Raw genomic sequence first — 25,945 nt, forward strand, 5'->3', positions numbered from 1 at the left:
ATGCCTCTTCTCCAAATAGTAGAGACGTAGATATACCTGGATATCTGTCCTTAAAATTCCGGATGTCTCTTCTCTCTCCATGAACTGCATGGGAAATCGATGGCTATGTTAGCCAGGATGGATTTCTCACCTTTCTCTCCCCTACTCAGACAGTTTTTGTACAGAGTAAAAGCATCAATCCAAGTAGATTGGATTCCAGGCCATACTTTTAATTAAGGGTAGTTTAGTGTACTAGCTGATTAATCTGCTTTTTGATGTCCCTCTTTTTTTTTTTTTTTTTTTCCTCTTCTTTTTTGGAGCAGGGGTAAGGAGCAAGGGAAGTAAGATATTCTGTTGCCAGTCACTGGAGACTGAGATCCAAAAAGAGAAGCTACTGCTAAAGGTATAAACCATACCAGCTATTTTTCATTCACTGATACCACTCAGTGTTATGCACTTTTGGATTTAATAACATTTTTATTTGTATCTGCATGATCTGGTTATCACTGAAATGCTACTAGGTGAGGAGATTAGACAGAAAAGTGTATTCTTGTCATACAAGTAATTTATAGCATTTTAAAACACCAAGATAAATGGTGCTAATAGTTGCACCCAGACTTCACACAAACATGCCTGAAAGTTACTGATGATCCTGATGCTGTACAGCACGACTTTTCACAAAGTTTGCAATAAGAAGTGGCAAAGCAACAAGAACACCGTGATGAAGGGTTTCAGGAAGTGATTGGGCCCAGGAGTACTTAACAATTGCTATCGTGGATTAGGCGGCACTTCAGAAGCTTGAGATAGTTGTCAATTTTGTGGGAATCTCGGCGGAGGCAATGCAGCAGGTTGTAAAAGGCAAAGAGTCTGGAGTCCTCATCAGCAAGTTGCAGGGATGGAAGGCCTTCCCACTGGGAGTAAATTTCATTTCCAACCTCACCAGAATGAACCTAAAGACACAAAATGATACTGTAGTGAATGATAGTGAATCTGACTGGATGGGGAACAGAGCGTGTAAAGCAATGGCCTTGAGGAATGCTAGTTGCTAGTGTATGGCTTCTGAAGTGTTTCCTGTTATGGTTCCCACTATCCTATGTTCTATATCTTCATGCATTTTTGAATGAATTTTTTAGAGTTTTCAGTTTATTTCTCTAAAATATGTAAAAAACTTAACTGTGTCAGTAGCTTTTTAAGAGAACTAGTGTGATAACCAATGTCCAGCGGAATCTGACTTTGCAGAGAAATCAAACCTTCCTTCATGCATGGACTCATCAGTGACAACTCTTTTTAGTTCCCTCCACCTTGAAACCTTCGTTAGCACTTGTCCTAGAACGTTTTTGTGTATATCTCCAGCTTTGTCTCGGCCCATCTCTTAGGTGATCTCTCCGATACAGGCAGCTTCAAGAACATGTTACCAGACAAATCTCCCAACAGTACATCTTCAGAGGTATCTTCAGATGTACTGTAGCTCAGATTCCATTAAAAAAATAAAAAATGCTGAGTGATAGTGACATGTTAGAAAGCTATGTGTAGGAGCTCATGTAGTGAGTTAGTATCTGAGGTGAAGATTCATTTAGGTCTCCTTTTCTGAAAGAGACAGTCATTAATTTTCTCATATCATGGAAATCTGTGCCTATTGGGGCTTGTGCATCTTCCTTATTGCCCACCAGCTGTACTTTGTAAAAGCACATAGGAGAGGATCTGTAGAGCCTCTAGCACTCAGTTTAAGCAACAGGCAAAAAAAAAAAGAGCCACTATCACTCAAAATCGTGGTTTGACACTAATGAATTTGCCAGTCTTGTCTTCAACCTCCTTTGGTAAATAACGGTGACAGGGTAACTGTAGCAGCACCTGACTCCTACTGTTATCTTGGATCCTTGCCTGCACCCTTTTTACATGTGGATATGGGGTAGAGATGTATTTGATTGTGCTGATAAATACATTTGTGGCCTGGATGGGCTAAGGTTTCTGAGTAAAGAGGAAAGCGGTATATACAGTGATGGTGACAATCTTAATGCTGTTCAACTGTTCAGAGCCTAAGCAAAAGCCAGTGAAGTCAGAACCTCTTGTTAACGTCTTAGCTCACTGACAGAATGATGTATTCGGGGACTAACAGAGCCGCCTTTAAAAACAAACAAGTTAGAGCTGATTTTATTCAAGAAAGCTTTCAATCAATTACTGATAACAAGGGGTATTTGAGTATGGCTTTTGTCAGACAACAGCCTTCTTGTCTAACCTTACAAGTGTAGGGGGAACCAAGTCAGAGCAGGAGTTCGGAGGAACCGCTATGGTGCAAAAAATGGAACATGATTACTTTTCTCTATGCCACATCTTTGCAATAGCCCAGACTTCCAGAACAGTTTTAAGCACAGTGTCTGTTTCTGAAAACTATACACAATACCTATATGTATACAGATGTGTATAAATATGCTAAAACATACATATACATTTGTGCATGTGAAAAATCAGATGCATCCTTAAAAAATCAGGATTGCAAACTCAAAATATTCAAAGACAGGATGATGATTACCAGTCCTGATGATTATACCTTCCCTTGAAGCAGGACTGGGAGTACGCTGGATTATGCTATACCAGTCATATCACATTGTCTCTTTAGAGATTACAAGACAGGAGAAGAAAAGAATGCTGAAAGAAGAAAGCTCAAAAGTTTTCAGATTCAGCTATCTTGCCTCCTTTTTTTTCCCTTCCCATTTACTGTTTCCTTTCCTATTCCCGGTAGGGAGCACCTATCACTGTATGTGTCTTCCTTATAGCAACAGGTCAGAAGGATGTTAAGGACCTAATACTCACCCGCCCGACTATTTTCTCCATTCCTTCTAGAAGCCGCTTGTTTTGTTCTTCAATCTCTACAGCCTTCCAGAGGATAGTGTCTGGAGCTTCTTTGATTCTTTGTACTTCAGAGGCCAGATGGATGAGGGGATCATTCCAGGAGCGCAGCACTCCCAGTATTAAATTCAGTAAGTCTCCATGCTGCTCATGCACATTAAGAAAATGCAGTTAAAATAGGAAGGCTAAATGCTGACAGTATTAGGAGGCATCTAGAGCAATATCCTCAGACGTAGTGATTTGGGAAATCATACCAGGACTTACCACTGAAGGTGTCCTGTAGCCCCGTCTTAGATACCTCTGTGCAATTGCATTTTTAAAGTTTGTCATTGTTGTCATATTGTTGTACAATATTAGCACAAGCGGTTGCAGTGTTGTAATGGAAAATATCATTAAATGCTCTTCATGTTAAAAACTAACAAACACAACAGTGTTTCATCTCTGTGAAAAAAAAAACAGGACTCCTTTTCTGATTTTTGATGAACATTTTAAAATCCAGTGATTTTTTTTTTTTTTTAAATTTAGTACTGAATGGAAGGTGCACATTATAATAAACTAATAAATAGCATTTTTTGCCTCTATGTAACTCATCTGTCCTCCCATTTGAACAATGGTGCTTCCAGCAATAGCTCTGGTTTTAAAAATTTTCCTTTCTTCCTTTCTTGTGGGCAATGAACATTCATAAAGCTTATGGTTATGGTAGTTTCAACCATTTCTTCTTTGCTTGATGCACTGGATCTGAACACAACCAGACTTGTTATGTACCGAGGGCTGTGCCAACACAATTTCTGAATGATATACTGACAAGATGGTAATACTGGGATTGCAAGGATATTACCACCATGAAAGGGATAAAGATTTCTACCTGGCGCACCCCCATTCATACACCTGTGCTTATTGTTTTCTCCATAGTATTTTCAAATTGTATCTGTGATCATAGGATGAACAAGATTATCTTCATCTTCCCTTGAGTTTATAATTATTGAATGGGTTTATGTAGCATGTTTCTCTTTACAAGTATTTTGCAGTATTTTGCATTTGAGTCTTTGGCTTTGGATGATCATGTGACCACTTTTGCCTACTGGTAACAGCATTTCTTTACTAAAGTCAGTGTTTTCAGTTACTGGAATGCTATTTACCTCTGCCTACATACTATATTCAGTATATAGCCAATGTATTTTTATGTTTGTTGATATAATAATTGTCTGTAAAGTGTTTTAAGATAATGTTCAAAGGTTGTAGTGTTCTCAGTAGTGTAGAAACATGGTAACTGGCATTGCTCCATGAGGCTATATTGTAACTGGAAATAAGATGCATTGACTGAATGTAACATACAGGAAAAGGAAGGATGAAGATGAGAATTACTGGTACCTGTATATTCTGTATAGTCTGTAACTTAGTATCAGCAAATGTTAAATCAACTTTTCTTGGCATTTTGGTACTTTCCTCTTCCTGGCTTTTTTATTCTGATTGAGCTGACTTCCCTCCCTCTCTGTCTGCTGCCTCTCTATTCCTTAACCGTCCCTCTTCCCCCTTTCCCCCTGCTCTATCTCACACTGAATGACATTAGAAATGGGACTTACATGAATCTGCTGAGCTTGCTCCTTATCTTCAGGAGTGGTTAAGGAGGAAGTGTGGCAGCCATTAACAGCTTTTGTAATAAAACCCCGGCCCTGAGCATAGCGTTCATCCTGCAGATCAGCAAGGACAGGCATTATTGAAACAGATAAGTAAGAAGAGCTTCAATTCAAACACTGTATTAACTAATTGTTATTCCATTGCTTTTATCACTGCTTTTATGCTGTAAAGGTCAAAAGTTTCTGGTGAGTCTTTAGAGTGAAACTGGCACCCACCAAACACAAACTTGTCCTGCAGATAAAGAATGATGGGGAAAACAGTATCTTTTAATAGAAATGTTGGGGATCTTAGCAATGGTCAGCACTATACACAGATTCGGTCACCATTGGGACTATCACTGTCTGTGCAGCAGTCATATTTATTTACTTATTGAAGGATTTAATATGTGAGCATATGTTTGTGCTTAAAAAGTATTAAATTGCATTTTTATATTTTCTTGCTCTCAGGAAAAGGCAGAGTACTTACAAATTCATTGAATATTTCTGAAGAGAGGAAGTGAATGTAGTGTGAAAGTTTAACTGCTCGGTCAAAAAGTTCCCCAAGGGAAACTTGGCAGTTGGCAGATCCGTTGGGGCAGATTGGCAAGGAGGTCACTCCTTCCCTAGTCAGGAGCATGTTGGACACCAGAAGGACCACCAGCAACAAACCTGTTCAGGTTTAAAACAAATCAAAATGGAATCACATTGTCTCGTATATGTGTATAGAAGTAGGTGTCAGTGTCAGGTGCTGGTTGATTTTTACTGTGCTGTCACATGGCTCAGAGTACCCCCTGTACTGGCTGCTGAAAATCAATGGAGGAGGGAAGCACTGTAGTTCTGTTGTCCTTTCTCCCTTCCTTCATCCTGACTGTATAGCAGAGCCTAATTACTACAGAGTTTGAGGAGACAAGGTAATCTGTGTTGCAGTGTACACTGTATTCTGAAGTCTCTTGCTATTGTGTCTGACTTTATTACATAGTGATAAATGGAAGGAAAAAATCAAACTTCTTCACAGTGTAAATATAGATACATAATTATATTTGCACAGATACATAAGTTTGGGAAATAGATTGGTCTTTTTTTTTTTCTTTCTATTTTTTTCTCCTCCTCCTCCCACAGGTCCTTTTTTTCTTTGCAGACATTTGGAGTTTAAATTAATTTTGTGAAAGGGTGATTAGGTCACTCTCTTAAGGTTTTGATTGTCCTGGGAGTTCCTTCAGAAGATTTCCAGCAGCTGTGCTGCTTTGCTGTTTAGAGTTTAACCCTAAATTACCTACTGCTAAGAAATCAGAGAGAACATTTGTCTTTTCTCCTGAGCTTCTGAAACTGATATAGAGGACTTTTAATTATCTAAACCACAAAACTTCTTCTGTTTAAAACTTTTAATATTAACTTAACTGAGTCAAGTTTTCTATCTGGTGAAATAAAATATGCACAGAAAAACAATGGAAAAAATTAAAAGCAGGTATTTGGTAAATGAATGAACTTATTCAAAGAACACTGTTCTGTGCTCTGAGAGTTTTAATTCTGGAAATTGGCCTGCTACCTGTATTGGTTCACTAGACTTCTTTTAAATGCTAAATCAAAGTGTACTCCATAAATCAGCAGAGCTGTCCCTAATGTTATCATGTGACAAGTTTCTTTCTAGCTCTAAATTCAAGAAGAGTGCATTTACACAATATTGAAGTGAGCCTTCCTCCTCCCCCATGAACAAGGTACGTGCCGCACACTGCAGTTAGGAATGTACTCTGGGAAACAATTCTATGAATAAGAAAAGCTGAGACTTACTGGCTTAGAAAGTTGAAGATGGTTATGAAAACATTAACTTCAAAATTACTACATCTTTTCTAGACTTGTGGGTAATGGCTTTTAGTCATTGCCTTCTGAGTGCTGTAGCAAAGCAGTCTGGATCCAGTCTTTTGTGTGCAGGTGTCACATCCCTCAAGCCAATTTTCTGTGACACTGCCCAATCCAAAAGTAGTCTTAGGAGACAAAAGACTGAGCAAAAAAGGGATCAAGCTTCCTTCTAATTCCAAGCTTTGGACACTAAACATTGGAGGTAGAGGCAGGTTTCACTGTACTGGAAGATTAGGTAGCTAGAAGACCTCAATTTCTAGAGCTGTTACATTTCAGTTCCTTGCTAATTCAATCTAAATTTAAAGAAATACAAAAGTTACCATCAAGCGAATGGCAAAAGTCTTACCTTGCAGTGAAGCGCTTTTATTGCTCATGGTGGGGATCCTGTATGATGACTTGCTCTACCAAAAAGAGGTCTCAATACTTGATCTTATTCTCCGCTCATGCCACTTTTATATGCACCATCCAGTGTCCATTTTGCATACATTCAGCAGGTCGTGGAGTTTACCTCGATAATTACAAACATCAAATTGTCTTTCTTCCACATTCATATTCAGTATTTTTTGGTTTTTTATTTTGAACTGTGAGAGGGAATTTCATTAACATGTTCAGCTGTGGGTTCCTAGGTATGGTTGGATGAAGAGAGTGTCAAAATTTTGCCCTGAATGAGGTGCAAATGCTGTTGATCCTAGAAAACTCCAGTTGCCAATTCTGAGACAGGCATTTTCAATATTTCTAGTCTGCTGTTCCCCCTCCCCAAGACTGTCTTCTCATCCTTCCTTGTTTCTTCAGCCATCCAATCTTGCTTATATTAAAATTCTGGCTGTTTGTGGGAGGCAAACAATATTTTACAAGGTCCTCAGTTAGAGAAACAGCATAAATTGTACTGAAATTTATCCAGAGAAAGGGAATGGAGGATCCTGGAAAGACAGGTGACTATCTATAAAATTATAGATGCGATATTCTGGGTATATAGCTGCATACAGTTAAAAAAGGTAGTAAACAGCACAAATCATGATATAACTGATGCTCAGTCTAAGAGATGTTTAGAGAAATGGGGACACTTTTTATATTAAAAAGTAATAATTTGCAACAATCAAAGAAGAAGTTATATCTTTACTATTTAATCACAAATGTTTCATGAATAAGTCAGCATCATTTAAAAAACCAAAACCAATCCTCTACAAAACCATGAGATTGTTTTCTATACTTGAAAAGTCTCTGCGTAAAAGGTGTGCATTTACATCATATGCAAAACATATGCTGTCGTAATCAGTGGGATTTGTTTCCAGATCTATGTGTCTGTGGTAATCTACAAACTGGTCTCAGCAGGTTGGCCCTGTTTTCTTGTTGTGTGAGGCTCATCTGTATGAATATGTTAGCAAATGTGTAATCTCTCATCTGTTTCTCAGGTCCATTTACCCATGAAAAGACTTTCCAAATTAGATGATTATAATGAATAAGGTATAGAGTGTTAATGAATTTTCTTGCCTTTAGACAACTTGTTCTGTACTTGGTGGAACAGGTATGTATGTAACCTCGAATCCTTCATTATTTCATAACTATGGACATGATTCTTGAAGCAATGATAAACAAGAGAGAGGAAAGGTAGAGCATTTAGGGGGTCAACCATGGAACGCATCCCTTGGGAAGCAATAAAAGGAGATGCTTCAGCAGTAAACCAGAACTGGTAGCAAGTGGTCTACATCTGCTAAGTTCTAGAATGATTGCTAAAACAGTTTGTTCTGCTTAGAGGCTGGAGCTTGTTTGGAAATTGAGGTTCTGCTGAGTAAAAGAAGCGGTTGTTGCCTGCAGCAGGGAAGAGTGGCAATCTGATGAAGGCAGTAAAATTAGAATAGGGCCACAGCCAAAACTCTAGAATGCATGGTAGAAAAAGAGCTGTCTTCCAAACCACAGCCATATGACTTACAATCTTGATTTAATTCAGCTTCATTTGAAAATCTTCCCCAATAAGATCACAGGAGAGCTTGAAAAATCCTGATATAACATTAGAAGAGCCCTATGAATAAAAGGAATGAACGCTTCTCAAGCCACCAATTGCTCTTTCATTTACTAGTCTGCTTTTCTTGGCTTTTTGAGGGGTTGGTAGTGATGCTAAAATAAGGCACACAGTTACTTAATATTAGGGACTAGAGAACAAAAGAAGATATTCACAAAGGCAGCAGATAAACTCCTTAGGCTCCCTGTACCGTTATTGGAGAGGGAAGCTCCTCTCATGCCTGATGGCATCAGCTAAAGTCAGGATCCTCGTATGACTTTCAAGAAGAGCCTGTCTCTTGCTGCATAAGAGTAGATGAGCAGCTTAAACGTAGACCATAGGAAAGAGTGGTTTATTTGAAACCATTGCATGATGTTTTAATTAAAGCATTCTACCACAAAATACTATACTTTAAATTTCTCTTGCACCTTTCATCCTGAAATACTCAAATACTTTGCAAACATGAATGGATTAAAATGGTCAGCAATCAAGAATCACAGGCAGAAGGAGAAAAGAAACACTCTCTAAAGTAGATAAAGGGAAAGTTCTTTTATCAGGTGTGAGAGCTGACATAGAAGATAAGATGTTTATTTGTGGCTGCACAGGAAGTCTTTGGGAAAAAAAGCCCAAAAATTTCTGATTCCCAGACCTGCACTTTAAGTGAAGATCATAATTTCTTACTAGTAGCAAAAAAAGAAAACAAAGGTGAAGGAAGAGAAAGCAGAGGAAAAGTTAAAATAACCAGAAATAAATAGGTCCAAATATTAATTTTCTTTTATAAATCAGGAATTGGGTTCTATTTAAAAGTTGAAAAAAACTTGAAAATAGGAGAAAATGCTTATCTCTGTCTTTTGAAAGTGGTTTAGTTTTATATCATCTGAAGAAGTGATATGGAACTTGGCATCCCATCTTCTCAGACTGTTCCCTGAACCTTAGTAAAGGAAGCTGATCCTAGCCCCCAATAGTCTTCTAATTCTGAGAGTAGCTCAGGATAACACTGGACAGTCATCAGTACTAAAGGGGATATGTTTCCATCTCCCTTTGTCTTTCACTTTTGCTGTAGGAATTTAATTGATTTTTTTTTTTTTTTTATATTATCACATTCCTTTTATCTTCAAGAGCTTTTCTGGCACTAAAATTAGTAGATAGTTACCACTCAGTGTAAAAAATATGCCAAAAGAAGGGCTAACTATAGGTAGACTTTATTATATAGCTTTTAGGTCATTACTGATGCTTCATAAGCACTACATGTGATGTACCAACATTACAGATAACAGCATTTAGTGCTCATTTCTCAATGATCTTGTCCTCCCACCTCATACCATGTTGCAGCCCATGAGTCAGACTGTCACATTTTGATGAAGAACTGTCGATCAGTACTGGAAGATCGACTGTTCCTATTCCATTTTATTTTATTTAAAGGGTTTTAAAAAAATGTTGTGTCTGATTGATAGCTACCACAGCGGAATGACAAATCTTTTCTAAAAGAGCAAGTCTTTGCAGAATACTTATTTTAAGTAGCTGAATCAAAGACTGGGTAATACCACTTGATTTTATCTTTTACTTACCTGTGTCTGTATTTAATAACAGAACGTTAGTTAATGTAGAAATTTGGAATGCCAAATTTTTGGCTATGTTTTTAAAAGATGATCCCCAGGTTATGTATGCAGATGATTGAGCATGCAAAACTGAACGTGCAGAAAAATATTCCTATATGTTCTCTGATTGTCTGAATCTTCCAGTACACAATGAAACAAAAGATTTTATGTGTTCCCGTTTTGCATATGTAAGCTGGAATCATAATACTGAAAATACAGTTACTCATCTTCCTTTTATAGAAGAGTTTACAAAGTTATCCCATCAACTTCATTTAACAGTTGGCTTTGGAAAGATACAAAACTATTTAATCTGGATCAAAAACAAATCTGCAGAGCACTTTAATTTTTCAAACATGTGGAAAATACATTTTGAAGAGGAATATAAACAGAATATTTTTTCAATCTAGATAGTTTCAAATGACAAATATTTTGTCTTTCCTGATTTACTCGTATAATCTCCATGAATCTTTTTTGAAAAATTCAAGTGATTTTCTAGGATTCTGTAAAACAAGGGCTCCTCCTCTCCATCTTCTTCATATAAGGAATGGGAGAATTTAAAAAGCATTTTCTCCAAATGTATTTCTCAGCAAAAACAGCAAAATGGGGATTGAGTGCTTTCTTAGTGTGATCTCTCCACGAAGGCTGGTAAAAAATAGATAAGAACATAAGGGAAAATGATTCCATATGGAGGAAAAAAAAGGTGGAAATCTTTGGGAGATTTTCAGTTTACTTTTAATTTAAGTTTACGTACCAGTGTGGTTTCATACAATTTCAGAAGTAGACATAAAAATAAAATGGCAGAACATGTTTCAAAAATGATTTATGAACATTGTCCCTCTGATGACATACGCCCAAGTGCCCCATGAAATATTAAGTGTGAATCCCAAGTAGAATGCAAGCTAACGATAGCAAAAAAACCCCAGAGGAATTCACAAAGAACAGAGTAAAAGCTAGCTAGTATATATCGGTCCTGATACTTGAAGTTGTTTGAAGCCTGTGGCTCTGTGTTCACTAATGCTGTATCTGTGTATTATCAAATAACCTGGCAGTATAAATTTGATCTGGATCACACATAACTGCATTATGGCACTTCAGTTGAATTATCGAGAGACCACGTTATGGTACTTATCCTGTCTTGATGCTTGATACCAGATTTATCTGACTGGTGAAGGTTGGATGATAATGATCTGACATCTGCTAGGACAAAGATATACTACAAAACTTTTTGTATAAATGTGAAGTGGCAGAGTGAGCCTATGCTGGTTCAGCATTTCATGTCATGTAGCTCCAATATTATTTATCCTATACCTTAAATCCAATTTTCCTTTTTCAGAAGTTGAAAACTAGTGATTTTAAAAGTAAAGACAAATAAGGGGAATTTCCACCCTCCAAAAAACCTTTAGAATAGATTCCTGGGAGCATTGTTATACAGTTGAGGATTTGAGCAGTTGTGTCATCTTCTATGCAGTTTGAGTCTTATTCTACTTCTGGGATGGTGGAATTACATACTGGGCCATAGTTGGCCTGATTTCCAAAGCTGTAAGTTTGTAAGCTCCAGTCCAAATGGAGAAGTATTACAAGCATGTAAGTATTTGCACATTTTGACCTATAAGATACAGTTACTGCTATTGCTTGATTCTGATGTGTATTGAACATCGTTAACTCCAAAGGTCTGAAGACCCTGTGATTTAAACAGTTTATATGGTTTTTTTGCTTATTTTCCCAAACATTTGCTTTTATTTTTGATTTATTTCCTTTGACCATGTTCTACTACAATCAGTAAGTTATTCTTCTTAAAATCCCGATTTCAGCTGATCATTCTTCAGGATAAAATAGAAAGAGTTTCAAGAATTTATTTAGGGTAGGCATGCCACAGTGGAACTTCCTAGTGGACTGGGTAATTATTGGTATTGTTTTAAGTATAATATTTGTGTAACATGCTTTTAATAAAAGGTAATAAACAGAAAAATTGCCATCAGAAGGCTGCAATTTTCCTGCTAACAAGTGGGGAATAGAAGAAATAGGAACCTGGTTTAAATATTTGCATATTTTTAATTCTATGGATAAATGCATCACTGGAAAAACATTTCCTTAAGTGCCTTGTGGAACTGGAGTCTATAAAAGTAAGAGGATTTTTTTTCTTTTTTAATTACAAATACACTGAAAAGAGCACTGAAGTGTGCACAGAGATTTTGAGTGCATTTCAACAGCTAGGTATTTCCAAGGGTTGTAGTAAATATGCTTCTGTTTTGTCATGCAGTGTTTGATTTTACTTATGGATAGTATCCCAAAATGGCAAATGGAGATTTTGTCCTGTGCTTTAGAAGAAGTGCACCTTCCTGAAGATGCATTTTTCCTCCTTATGTAAAATACTTTTTGGTCAGATAATTTCTGATGTGTATGTAAGGATTGAATAGAAAGGAAAAGGCGAGTAGAAAAATTTTTGGGGTGTGTGGTATTAGCTGAAAGCCAAATAGCAGGCAGAGATCACTGCTGACATCCTTGCTTCTTTGGGAGGATCTCACTTTTAGTTGTGCACTTGTCAGAAGGAGGAATGCACATTGCTGCTCAAAATTCTCCATTTTATAATGGCATAGAAGTGATGCTAAAAGAATGTGAACTTTACTTAATTGAGTTTAAGGAAGCATTCAATGTCAGAGGTTTCTCTTACTGATTCCAAAACCTAACACATTTTCTTCTCTTCATTTGTTCATTACTGTCTCTAAACCTAATATATAAATAAAAATAAATAATTACTGAAGGGATGAGGTCTATGTGTATTAGGCATCTCCTGACCCATAGGAAATTTGGAACTTCAGATCTTGTTTAGTATCTCATTAGCACTACTTTTCCAATCTACCCCATTTTGTAGATATTTTAATTAAGCTTGCTATATTTATTGAACCCAGGCTAGGAATTGATATTGACATAGATTTTTGGGAGACACATGAAATTGCTTTAGTAAAATGCCTTCACCTCCTTCCTAAATCTAAAATGTTTTCTTTGGGGAAAAAATATGAAAGGAGTTATTCTGTGGCTATATATTCTGTGCTATTAAAAAAGAATTATATGTTACAAGGTGAAAAATGCATGGAAATGCATACAGATATATATAGTAGGCACAGCCCATAGTATTTTCTGTGCAGAGCTTGTCAGCTATCCAAGGGTACCTGGCAGGATTCTCTTATACCTTAAATACTTAGAAATGATAGCTGTATTGGACATCCAGTTATATAAGCAAAGAAGAAATAAATGACTGTTAATAAAAATGAAAACAGCTGAAGAGTTTAAAGTAAGCATTTTTAAACAGAAATAGAAAAAACTATAGTCAAGAAAACTTTTTGGTAGCAAACATTGCTAACCACTCCTTGAAAGGTCAAGTACATTATATTGCGCACCTGCAGCACATTTGTATGTTTAAAAATTCATTAAAAAAATATTGAAGCTGCATTTCTGTTCAATCTCTTCTCTAATGAATATATTTGCATGTAATCACAGCTTTTCTCCTTTAGAGCTTTCTTACTCATTTCCTAAGTCCTCAATCTGTAACCTGATCTTGTGGGATTTACAAAGCTGAGGCCAAAGTCATCATGGAAATGTCATGACATTGCCATTATCGGAAGTGCCTAGTCATTATAAATGGCTGACACGGTATAGCTTTGTGACTGAGCAAGAGCAGTAACGTCAGATATACTGTGCGACTTGTTACATTAGCCATAGATTTTGCGTAAACAGGAAGAGGTAAAGGAATGTTTTTTCTCCAGACCCTTCATTAGTGCCATCCAGGGCTTCATTGAAGACATGGGAGACACTCCACCGCTTGGCAACTTACACGTAACCATCCCTTATGTCTTTATGCTTTTTCATTGTGGTCTGTGAATTTTACTTTAGTTTTTTGAAGTGTGATTATAAAATTATTATTTGAGCTACTTCAAACACAGCTCTGCCCAAGGAATGAAGGCTTCGATATTGTTGCAATGTTCCTTGGGAAAAAACCCCAAACCATCACAACAGACCAATAGGAGGGAGTGGAGTGCAGCACCATCTTTACATCACTTTCTCCATACAGCTTTTCTGTTTTGGCTCCGGCTTGAAAGCTTGGGGCTAATATTCCCTGTGGAGCACATTTCAAGTGCATTTGGCTTTATACCTATGAAACATATCAATACCATCCTACCTTGTAAACACCAGAAAAGATCAATTTTTCATAGTGAATAAAATTAATTAGTTTTGTATCTTTCGTAAAAACAAATATTCTAAATGGAGGTAGTTAATTTTTTTAACATTATAGACTAAAAGTAATTCTTATTATACTGAAGCTTTACTCAGATTATGACATTTCTTCCTTTAAAAAAATCCCAACTATCTGCCACAAATTTTCTACAACAAATCTGCTTTTCTGAGCATGTATCCTGTCAACCTCCTTAACCTTTTGAGTCTTTAAATCAGTCTTTAAAAAGCAGAGGAGACATCTGTATCAGAAGTATTATATTTGTACATTCACATTTGTTGTGAGGAATGCAATCATAATGGTAAAGACTTCTAATCTGTAATATTTCTCTAAATCTTATAATTAAAAATTATTTCATATGTGTGTGGGAGAAAGAAACCCAGGTTACAATGAAAAGAAACTTTCAGGTTTTTAATGTTTCTTTCTTGTCTTTGTAACAGTGGAGCAAAAAGGTATTGCATGTTGACTCGCAAAATTTTGTGAGAGACAGTGTGTTAACAGGTTGCAGGACTTTTTGTCAATCTGGCTCTTGAGTTCATGTGTAGACAGATCCTGTAGCTGGATCCATTATTTGCAGGTGGCTGTGAGATGAGGATTCCAAATGATTGAAATAGGATGACGAGGTAGCAGAAGGTTTTTTCAGTTTACACCAGACTTGTTCTGAAGCTAAATCATCTTTAGGTAAATCAGATAATGTAATCTCCAAAATTCTTCCTGTGGTAGTCAGTTTATCTTCTACAAAATCTTCTTTCCTACATGGATTGAAGATTTGGATGTACATGGTTGGATGCATGCCAGAAATCTATGTCTGTTAAAAAAAAAAAACAAACCACAAACAATTTTCATCTTAAACAGTGTCAGTAGAAATGAATCCATTTCCTTGTTAAAAATAGTGATGGTCACAAGAATGGAAAAGCAAAGTGGCCAGTCGTTTTTGCTGTGTTCCAGTTTTACCCTCTACCATGTACAGAGAAGCATGAAGGTTTTGTAGCTACATTGGCAATAATAGAAACTGCAGGTATTTGGCTTAACAAAGACTTCATTAATCCTGTAAAACCTTAGTGTGAGGTAGAGCTGCTGGTAATCGTTCTCACTGAGCTACGTGTGAAGAACCTTCAAAGCCTGTAAACATGCCAGCAGTAACTGACTATTCTTGCACATTCCCTCCAGCCACCTTTTACTTCACAAAGGGTTTTAATTTAGATCCCTCATATCTTTTAAAGGCACTCTTAAAAATTTTTTTTCTCTGTCTTATTTTTGTGTCTAATTTCTTCTATTCAGAAAATGAATCTGGGAGGGGGGGAAAAAAGAGAACAAAAGTCCTTGCTATCTGAAGAGAATTTCAAATTGCCTTTTTCCTTCTGAAATGAAATCTACAGTTTTTTAACAAAAGAAGAGTAAAAGGATCAATCAGCTAGAGATACAGCTAGCTTACCTGACAGGCCCATGACAGCGTTCAGTGCTCTTCACTGAAAATGTTGTGGAGGCATATGATTAGTCTGAAGGTTTTTTCCTAAGAACGTCAGGTCAGAAAGGCCTGTTACCTCTGAATAAAAGCAGATGCAATTGCTCTCACATTGTCCAGGACTGCATTACACGTACATGCCTTAAAATGACAGTGGGAGAAAAAAGTCCAAGGTTAGTGTAAATCCCTACAGAAAAATATGCTGCTAGTGTTTCAGTTTCTTGTGTTTTCTGTAGGGAGATGGTCCTAGCGTCTCTGCTTTGTGATAAATCTGTGGGATTGTGGAACTAGTTCTAGAGGTTTGGGATAAAATCAGTAGTGCATATGTCTCTATTTCTGCAGGAAGAGTTTTCACATTGTGTCTTCTAATGCCTTTGGAAATGGGACTATTTCTGTAACCTTAGTGGAGTATGACTTTCCTATATCCACAGGCATAGGTCATGTACGTAAACTCTGCACGTAAAACATATGCTCCATTCTACATCTCTATTTTACATCCTGCAGAATCATCCACAGATCATACAACCCTATTTCATTTGTACTGGCTTTGGTTTTCCTTTCTCAACTCTATATACATTCTGTTCCTCCCCTGCTGTGACACCACAGTACATACATTTTGCTGCAAGACAAAGATTGTTTACCCTCCCTAAAGCTATTAGCCTGCCAGCTGTGTTCATGTACCTAGATGTAATAATGCACGCACTTGCATGCAACTCACATGCATGCCTCATTATCTTCTGGATGAATGGTCTAGATTAGTCCAGAAATTTGTTGCACAGGCATGTCTATCTGTATGCATACCTAGAAACACCCCCTACAAGCATGCGTGCATGCAAACCCAATTCAGAGGCTTACTCTACGGCTGTCAGGCTCCGTTAAAGGTACAGGGAAAATTATTGGGCCACTCCATGTTGATTTGTACAGCTTTTGACAGAGTAAGGTTCTGTGCAAACAATGAAATGAGTCATCTAGCTGCTCTTATCCCCATGCCTTGGACTCTTGTTGCTTTCATACTGTATTTTGTGTTAAGGGAAGACCAGCTAATCTTAGCACATTGTCAAGTGAACTTGGGGCAGGTTTTTCAGTAGGTCATGATACACTTAGGATACATGATCCTATGGCCAGTGTTAGAAAAAATGCTATGGTCTTTCCTAGGAGAGTCTTGATATGATACTGAACTAGTGGAATCTGTGGGATGCAGCTTAGTGCAGCTCCCCTTCTAAAGTGCACTCCTGTAGGTTTAGGAAAGAACCAACTTCCAGGTCCTTACTTTGAAATGGTGGTGAAACCTACTGTTTTGAACAATGCTGATAGGATTTGGCAAAGAAATGAGATAATTATAAGGGGGTAAGTATTTTTTGCCGTATTTATAATCTTACTGCTAATGAATGTTGCCTGCATGAACACGGCAGGTAATAGGGAAACCATTTACCTGTCACTTTGATCCACTATTCAAGAACCTAAAATATACCTCTTTCTCTGGCAAAACCTTCTTAACTCATTTTAATTTGTGAGTTTAGTTCAGAATTTTAACTATTGGAAGTATTGTGTTGCCTTATCCTGTTTTAATCTTGGCAAAATCAACATAGGGATCTAGCAAAACTGAGAATAGTTATCTATCTCACTGCTAATAACTCTGAAAAATGCTATCAGTCAAATCTTTATTATTAATAATGTATATATTTTCTTGGCAGGATAAGAATTACATATCACATTCCATTGAAACTGCTTGCTACAAGCTACTCTGATATTTTTTGGAACCGGTTTCATAAAAAAGAGGAGTCATGCATCATTCCCTCAGGGTGTCATCTCTCTAGGTTGCTGGATGACCCTGGAAATGGTGAGTCCCATATCCAAGCGTAGTCCCACCAAGATCCAGCCTGCATTCTGTCAGGTCTGAGATCCTGCTCGGGTGTTCTGTCACAGCATATGGTGGAATGAGAAGGGACTCTTCATCTATATATATGACTAGACAAGTCTATTTAAGGCTGAAAAGAGAAGGACTAGATATTTTCATATACTTAAAAGAAATACGCGATACAAAATATTGGTGTGATGTTCTGCCCAGAGGACTCTCTAGCTTGGGAACTGGCTTGCTGCAGTTGGACCCCAAGAATATTTTTCAGATACTCTTAAGGACAATCTGGGCTGGACGTATTTAAGATACTAGCACAGCCATGGATCCCTATTGCCAAATCCAGATCTGGCAGTCACTTTGGAATTTGGCCAGTCAAAGAAGGAGCAAGAAAAAAAAAAGCATTTCACAATTGCTTTTAACTGTGTGTGAGTAATAATGAATCCAGAGAAATCTGATGGCCAGGCACCGCTGTGAAAGCTGGAGCATAAATTCTTATTACTGAGGAGTCTATGGTTTTGACTCATTCATGATAGGGTTGCCTTCTGCTTATGAGCCCCAAATCACCTCTTTCGTTCAGCCTGAGAGCTGTTTCTCAACAAGGTCCATAATTCTCAGAGGTACGGGATCAAGAGAGCAATGCTCTAACACTCCTGAGTTAAGGGAAGACTGAATCCAGGTTTTGTAGGAGCTATGGTAGAAAAGAATAGCTTCTTTGTCATGCTGGAAGATTTTGGACACTGTTTGCTGTTGCTAACTAGCTAACTTTAGGCCTGTTACCTACCAGTTGTCTCGTCTCCTGTTTCTTTTTCTGCAGTTCAATACAGAATTAGAACTAGCTCTAGAGAGCGTGTGAGGAGACATGGAATCTCTTTATTACTTTGATGGCTGTAGACAGCAAATAGTTGCAGTATTTCAATTTTATACCCATCAACTATCACCTAATTTAGTGGATACTCATTGATCTCCAGCAGAGAATTTTGAAATTATAATCAGTATGAAGATGCCACAGAGGAATAATAATAAACCTCTTAGGAGCTGGAAGTACATTTAATGAATCAGGAGGTTGAGTAAATAATACCACATGTATGTGGTGGGAGCTGTCTGGATAACTGTGGTTACAGGACCAAATAGCTTCTAAGTAGCCTACAAGCTAAAAGAAAAGGAGATTTAGTCATTATTATTGGAGGGTCTGCTCAGGGGACTATATCAAATGCAGTTACAACAGCATAAAACATGAAACACATGAAAGCTCTTCTTGTTTCCTTTTAAAAACAAAGTGATCATTTTATTTGATTTTCTGGCAAAGCATGTATATGTTTGTATACGTGAGGTGGATAAAGACTTAGGATGAAAGTGGGCTAAAGAAAGCTCCAACAAAAATTAAGGAGCACTCATTCCAGAGGAATGAGTATTGCCCAGTTGAAGAATTGGCCACAGATGCTTGGTTGACTCTTGCTGGTATCTAAACCACTGCTTCACCCAGCTTCACATATCTGGGCCAGTGCCTTACCTCATCAGCCAGCTTGGCTCAGGCCGCAGAGGTGGGCAGCTGAAGAATCTGAACCGCAGAAGGGGCTAGAGCATTATGGCCAAGTCTGTGCTGTGTAATCCAAGCTCTGATACTGATCTAGGCTTCCTGTGTGGCCTTGGTCACATTCCACAACATTTTTTGCCTCATTAGCTTCATCAGTAAAAGTAGGTGATGTTTATCTAAGGGTTTCATAGGAATTAACTAAGTCGTGTTTAAGGAGATGTAATGCAATTTCTGTACTGAATCTGACTGGACAACACCCTCACCCATCAGGTGGCTGGGGATTGATAACCTACCCTCACCCAGACCTGGGATATAGTACCCTGTGTGTGACCAGTCTCTACTGAGCCATGTGTGGGTCTCTGTGTTGGGTGCTGTTTCTAAAGAAAAGAGGTGGTAATGGGCTGAAGATTCCCATCCGTCTGGCTTAGGTAAAGCAAGTGAGTTAGTGGTTCCACAGCTGTTTTGGCAACCCTCTCTCCATGCTACCTTTCTGCGGGAGAACATGTGGAGCAGAGGGAGTAGACTGCTGTCAGGGGTTTGACTAGGTGACCTCTGAGGCCCTTCCAACCTGAATGAATTTGTGATTGTATGATTTGAGGCATGTGTGAAAGTAAACTGGTTTTAGAGGTGCAGTTAGGAAGAAGCCAGAAGTCTATCACCATTTCTTCCATCCTTGCAGCTCTATTTTCTGACAGTTTCAGAAGATTAGAGGGCCAAGTGTATGCATGCGTCTTGATTACAGAGTAGCATCTAAATGAGCAGTATCCAGCCTTTTTGCCTGACTTTCCCCCATCTGGAGTACTGTGTCCCCATCTGGAGTACTGTGTCCAGTTCTGGGCTCCCCAGTTCAAGAAGGTCAGGGACCTGCTGGAGAGGGTACAGCAGAGGACTACAAAGATGATGAGGGGCCTGGATTAGGGGCATCTCTCTTATGGGGAAAGGCTGAGGGACTTGGGTCTTTTTAGTCCGGAGAAGAGAAGACTGAGGGGGTATCTGATCAACGCCTACAAATACTTAAAGGGTGGGTGTCAGGAGGATGGGGCCAGTCTTTTCTCAGTGGTGCTAGTGACAGCACAAGAGGAAATGGGCACAAATTTGAACATAAGAAATTCCATCTAAACATGAGGAGGAACTTCTTTACTTCAAGGGTGGCAGAGCCCTGGAACAGGCTGCCCAGAGAGGTGGTGGAGTCTCCTTCTCTGGAGACATTCAAAACCCGCCTGGACACATTCCTGTGCAACCTGTTCTGGGTGGACCTGCTAAATGATCTCCAGAGGTCCCTTCCAACCCCATATCATTCTGTGATTCTGACTTATTTTACCATTAGAAGAGGATTGTGTACAGTAGTGCTGCTCTTCTCGTAACACAGAAGCTACAGAAGGCTTGGTGCTTCCTGGAAGTGTACTGCTCACCTGCTCTGCTGCATACAGTGCACAAGTAAACCCCTATATATGCTCCTGCAAACAGAAGAGCTACCAGCAGGTTCTGGCTGCAAGAAGAGCTCAGGCTATGCCTGACAGCTGCATTTCTCAGTGGCCATTCACATCCAGCAGAAGCAAAGGTGCAAGGCAGGTGATTTGCTCTGGGTAGAGCAGAAGTTTATTAGTAGGTTCCATCTTCCCTGAAGACGCCTTGGCCCGCATCAAACAAATGCCACCAGTGATTCATCTGCCCCTGATCCCCCTGGTTGCACCTGGGAGCCTCCTGGATTGCCCCACAGGACAGACGAATCACCCTGGTGGACTGTATGTGGCCCACAGGCTGTAGATTGAGGAGCCGGATGGCTCTTCTGCCTCGATTATTATTACTATGACTATTTTAAAGGCCCAAACGGCGGGGAGAGCAGATTCACTGAACGCTTGAACTCTCTGCACTCGTTTGAGCTATGTGACCAGGCAGCGTGTAAAAATAGAAGCGGCAGCTCCCCCCCTGGTGCAGCCCCTTTCCCGGCGGTTCTTCCCGGCGGATGGAGTCATGCCCGCTGCCCCGCTCCGGCAGCGGGAGCCCAGCCGGCACAGCCAGCTTAAAAGGCTGTCAGGGGGTTGGCAGGTCATCTGCCCAAAGGCAGGAAAAGAATGGGGTGGAGGGAAGAGGGAGAAAAAAATTGAAAAATAACCACAAAGAAAACAAGCTCTTTTTTTTGAAATTGGAAACTTTAAAGAAAAGATTTATGAACCTTCGGGTTTATGAAACCACCTGGTGCTTTGGAGTTTGCTGCTGGTTCAAAGTTTGGTGGTTGTTTCCCTCCATTAAAAAAAAAAAAAAAAAGAAAGACCTTTAGAATAGTCTTAATTCCACATGTGCATTGATCTTTTAAAGCTCACGCCCCCCCCTTTAACTTTGAGCTCAACTTGTAAAAATCAGAAAGATTTAGGTGGAAAAGCCGGTTAGTTTTTAAGGGCAGCTTTACCGTTTGCAGTGGGCATTAATAAGTGCTGCCCCTGAACTCTGCCGCTGCCGTCTGCTTAGTTTCCTCGCCCGCGCAGGGAATGACTTGTGCTGTGTTTTGACAGTTGGTGACCTCTGACACCCCCACCTCCCCCCAGCTCCATAAAATGTTTAGGCTGAGGATGGCGGAGAGGAGCTCTCAGACGTGGTGTTTGGGGGCTCCCTTGAGCCAGGCCCCCCGCCCGTTCCCCCCAGCCCACGTACAGCAGCAACTGTAGATTTTGCTGGCGTAGCCATTCGGGTCAGGGGCTTCCTCCCGTGCCTCTGCTGCTGGGTTTCCAAAGAGAAGGGGGAAAAAATGAGGGGAGGGGAGAATAAGTGCCTCACACTGCCTTTCGGGTCAAAAGAAAATCGAGCTGTGTGGGTCTCAGCCACCACACATGGCGGCAAAATGCAATTTAAGCTCCGCTCTTGCAGAGGCTTCTGCAGCTCAAGTGGGTTTCCAGAGAGTTACGAAGTCTGTCCTTCTGTACTGAAACTGTACTAATATTCCTTCATTTTCCTGTGGCGCATTTCTTTTCTGGTGTTTTATACCAGCTGATTAGGCCTTATGACAATATTTGTAGAGACAGATAGTTATTAGATCTGGATGAATCATTCAGAACGAACAATTTATTCAGCACGTTGCTTATTTTTCCCTTTGTAAATTTGCAATTAAAAACTGTGTTACTCTTAAATGCATTCATTATTTCAAAATTAGTTGTCAGTTACACGAGGGAATATTCTTGTTCTGAGTTAATTTGCAGTCATTTCCGTGAAAAATATTTGTAATTTCCATTGCTCTGGCTAGCGTTGGGAGTCAGGTGAGGCCATCTCTGTTCCCTTGTTGGTGATGCAAGTATTTAACCAGCAATAATGCTATTCTGGAATTGTGTTTTTAACTCTCAAAATCAAACTTAAATTCGGGTCATTAAGGCTTAGTTGTATACTTGAAAAGATGCTGTGGAAGTATTTGCACATAATCAGGTATTTCAGCTTAAAGTAACTCTTCCCAAGCTTTCACTAAGGCGTTTACACAAAGTGAAGGATGCTGGGGTTTTAAGGACAGCTGACTAATTTAAGAATGTGTATGAATGAGTGAAAGCCTCGGTTTTAGAACTGTAAAAATATAGCATCTATCTCTTGTTTCTCCTGTTAATTCTCCTTTGACATGGCCAACCTTGTGGCATGAAGGAGAGCTTTCTTATCGCGGCCTAATGTCTGTCTATGGCAGGAGCTGTAACAGTCATTACAACTTAAGCGAAACAGAAGATTTTTTTTTTGTTTGTTTCCAGACAGAAACATGTAGAGCGGGTAGAGCTCACTCCTGTAGCCCAGCGAGAAGGCTTAAAGAGCCAGTCTGTTTCTAGATTTGCCCTGTGACTTCTGACCCTCCTGTCAAAGGTCAGGTTTGGCAGTGTTGGCTTACCTTTGGCTTATTAATGCCTGCCATCACCTCATATACCTTGCTCTGCACAGTTTGGATTTCACTGGTTTGGAACTTACAAACTCAGACCCTAATTGCCAAGGTCCATATGTAAGAAACAAAAATGTGCCTGTGAAAAAAAAGCTTTCAATGGCATGGGATTAATTTTTTTAGCACAGTGATAGTATTAATTCACATGCTAATTCTGCATTTTTGCTCTTCACTTGGCAGCTTACAGCTCTTGAAAGAGAGTATTATGTGCTCTGTCCTTCTTTTTCAGAATAAATGGGAGTTTTGCTGCTTGTTCAGTCTTGTGCCAAAAGTCTGCGATAGAGATAAAAGTTATTTCTCCATAGTAACACACTCCGTGGTGAAAGAACTGAACTGATTTCCTGGAGATCTAGGTGAAATTCCTGACTCTTCCACAAACTCCTTTATGTTCCTACACAGGTTACTTAACAAGTTTCTGCTACAGTTCTTTATCTGCAGAGAAATTGAGCTTATTGCTCTTCCCTATCACCCACCCTTTATATCACTAATTAAAGCTGCATAATATTTAATCTGAGGATCACACCCATTGTGTGCTGGTGTAGTGCTTAGCATATGAAGATTATGACCTTGTTTGGGGTCACATTCTTGATGTTCCTTGGAAGTGGACACAATTATTCCCATTTTCTGGTGGGGAATTTGATGAAAAGGAAAGGTAAGAGATCATTAGGAATAAGAAGGTAGAAAGGTAGAACGGGTATGTCTTCTTTCAGTTCTTTGCTTTACGTGCATCTGAGGCCATCTTTAGGCACCAGGCAAAAAGTGGGCACTCGTCTTGGAGGTCTGACTACAGGCAAATAGTTCTATGAGCCTTCCTTCCTCTATTAAGAGTGGCTGGTTCCTTATCGTGGGGACAGCAGAAGTTAATTTTACCTATGCTGCTAATCCCTTCATCCAGTTCTGCTCACCTTGTTTGCTTAAGAACAAAGTTACCCTTCTCAGAAAAGAACATATTCCCAATGGGCACATATTTCCTGCAAAACAAAACTTAGGTGGTTATACCTTTCCATATTCACTTCCAGGATAGAATTGCAAATGCCAGTGCTTGGAAATATTGGAATTATTTTGTGGATTCTTTTTGGTGTAATATTTTCGTATATAAATCTTGGTGCCACAGCAAGAAATACTTCTGCCCTATCCAATTCTAAGCAATTTAGTGGAAGAAAACTGAGAGAAGTAAAAGGGGAAAAACTGATTGGTGTTGGAGAAACTGCTCACACCTTCTGTGCTGTACTGGAAGACTAAACTAAAATTTCTGGCTATTTGGAGTCAATGAGAGGTTTGTCATTCAGTTCCATGGGCCCAAGATTTCATCCTCTGTTTATTCAGTTTCAGTCTCCTTGTGTAAGACTATCAGGAGCCAACTGTGGAAACAAATCTCTCAGCTGCTGGAGCTATCAAGTAATCAAGATATTACTCAAGAGGCTAAAGCTCTTTTGACTTTCAACCTGGGGTCTATGAGACTGGTGTGAAAGGATACTTGCCCCACCTGTGGCTAATTAACAAAGCCAAAGTGAAACAGAACCCAAGACCTGTACTAATTTATTTCCATTGCAAAAGGATTCCCCTCCCTTAAAAAAAAAAAAAGAAAAAAAAGGAGAGATACACAAGGCAATAGCTTTGCTGGGGAGCACAGTCAAACTGCTGGAGGCTCAGGTCAGAAGTGCAAACATATGTGAAGAGCGGTGGGAGGAGAGGTCTGGAATGAAAAAATGTGTGCATCCTGCCTCATGTTAAGATCTGTGAGTTTCTGTTACTCCCTCAAAGGCTACTCCTTGGTGGTTCCTGGGAAAACTGTGTGCCCCAGGCCCCTAACGGGATTCTTTTTGAGATCTAGAAATGATTTACATATACCCTACAGGCGGAAAAATATGTATCACATACCTATAACATATTACAAGAGTAATGCAACTGGGAAAATATTTTTATATTGCTACTTATTTAATTACCTCCATAGTTTCTGTTACCTTGCTTTATAGAAGCAAGTTCTCCTTCCAATGTTTACAAACTAAAATTAAGATATTGTGAAATATTTGGCAACACAATAGAAGTTTAATGCGCTATATGTGTATACACAATGTATACAATAATCTGAATTATAAAACTGTGTATGGCTTTACTTTGTGCACACATGCACATACCTACAGATATACGTGAAAACAAGTCAAAGAGTCCTTTGCTAAGGATGATTCTGGTATATGGACCTAGGAAAGATCTTACAAAATTGTAAATGATGAGTTAGAAGACACAGATATCGTTGTCTCTTTGTATAATAGAGAAGGTGAATGACGTGAAACTATACCAAGAACACTGAACTATGGACTAAACAAATTACGATGGGTATCTAGGAGCAAATTTCTCAAGTGAATCTTATCTCTTTCTCACAGCTATGCTGATTACCATCAGTTTGTCTGAATTATTTGTCCTTTAAAATTATTTTCATTGAGGCTCAGCTAGTCTGTTTCCCTTCTGGTCCTTTCACCTAATACTTATACAACCCAGCAGGGGCTGTTTCATGAAATCTTTCAACTTGAGCTCATGGCATATGACCTTGAGAATTGTGACTTCTATTTTATTTCCAGTACTGGTATGTCCTAGAAATTTGCTCTGCCTGTTTTAATATAGTGCAATCTGTCTGAGTTTTGATTTTGTTCCTCTTTGTGCATCATGGTATCTATGGGCACCTGTGGCTGATGCAAATTACATGTATGTTTACATACCATAAATGAAGCATGGCATTCAGTGTATAATGGTTAATAAGAAAGGATGTTTATGAACACGTACTGTAGTGGGACAACTAAACACAAATCAAACCATCACTTTTTTCCTTTTGAGAACAGTTTTTGTGAAACAGAGAGAAGAATCATCTATCTCTGGCTTCACAGTCTCTACAACACCTAGCTTGGCCATGATAACAAAGCAGTAAACTCTTGGCCAAAGCGTTTTCTAGGATGAGCAAGTGCAACTCATGTTCAAGACAGCTGAGCTTTGTGCGGTATATGGTAGGAATATGACACTTTCATTTGGCTTTGTTTTCACATTTGCCAAATTAAGAGAAAT

At 38.9% G+C, this 25,945-nt stretch overlaps 1 protein-coding gene across 2 annotated transcripts; it reads right to left on the reverse strand.

The window, feature by feature from the left end:
• Positions 1-737: 737 nt before the first annotated feature.
• Positions 738-6,673, reverse strand: PRL (prolactin). Of its 2 annotated transcripts, none has more exons than XM_074146351.1 (5): positions 6,646-6,673; positions 4,930-5,111; positions 4,410-4,517; positions 2,791-2,970; positions 738-929 (listed from the first exon to the last, which is right to left on the reverse strand). In XM_074146351.1, exons 1-5 carry the CDS (start codon positions 6,671-6,673, stop codon positions 738-740), a joined length of 690 nt encoding a protein of 229 aa, XP_074002452.1. The 2 variants fall into 2 exon arrangements, with proteins under 2 accessions (XP_074002452.1, XP_074002453.1); XM_074146352.1 differs by lacking the exon at positions 6,646-6,673 and adding an exon at positions 5,198-5,217 and having other exon boundaries at positions 4,930-5,110.
• Between the last annotated feature and the right edge of the window lie 19,272 nt (positions 6,674-25,945).

This window comes from Numenius arquata, chromosome 4 (assembly GCF_964106895.1).
Source record: "Numenius arquata chromosome 4, bNumArq3.hap1.1, whole genome shotgun sequence".
Taxonomy (NCBI): Eukaryota; Metazoa; Chordata; class Aves; order Charadriiformes; family Scolopacidae; genus Numenius; species Numenius arquata.

Coding starts and splice junctions, on each gene's coding strand:
- PRL (XM_074146351.1), bottom strand. CDS start 6,673: ATGAGCAATAAAAGCGCTTCACTGCAAG. Junction 5,112..6,645: donor TAAAAGCGCTTCACTGCAAG/GTAAGACTTTTG, acceptor AAACCTGAACAG/GTTTGTTGCTGGTGGTCCTT. Junction 2,971..4,409: donor AGCAAGCTCAGCAGATTCAT/GTAAGTCCCATT, acceptor GTGCATGAGCAG/CATGGAGACTTACTGAATTT.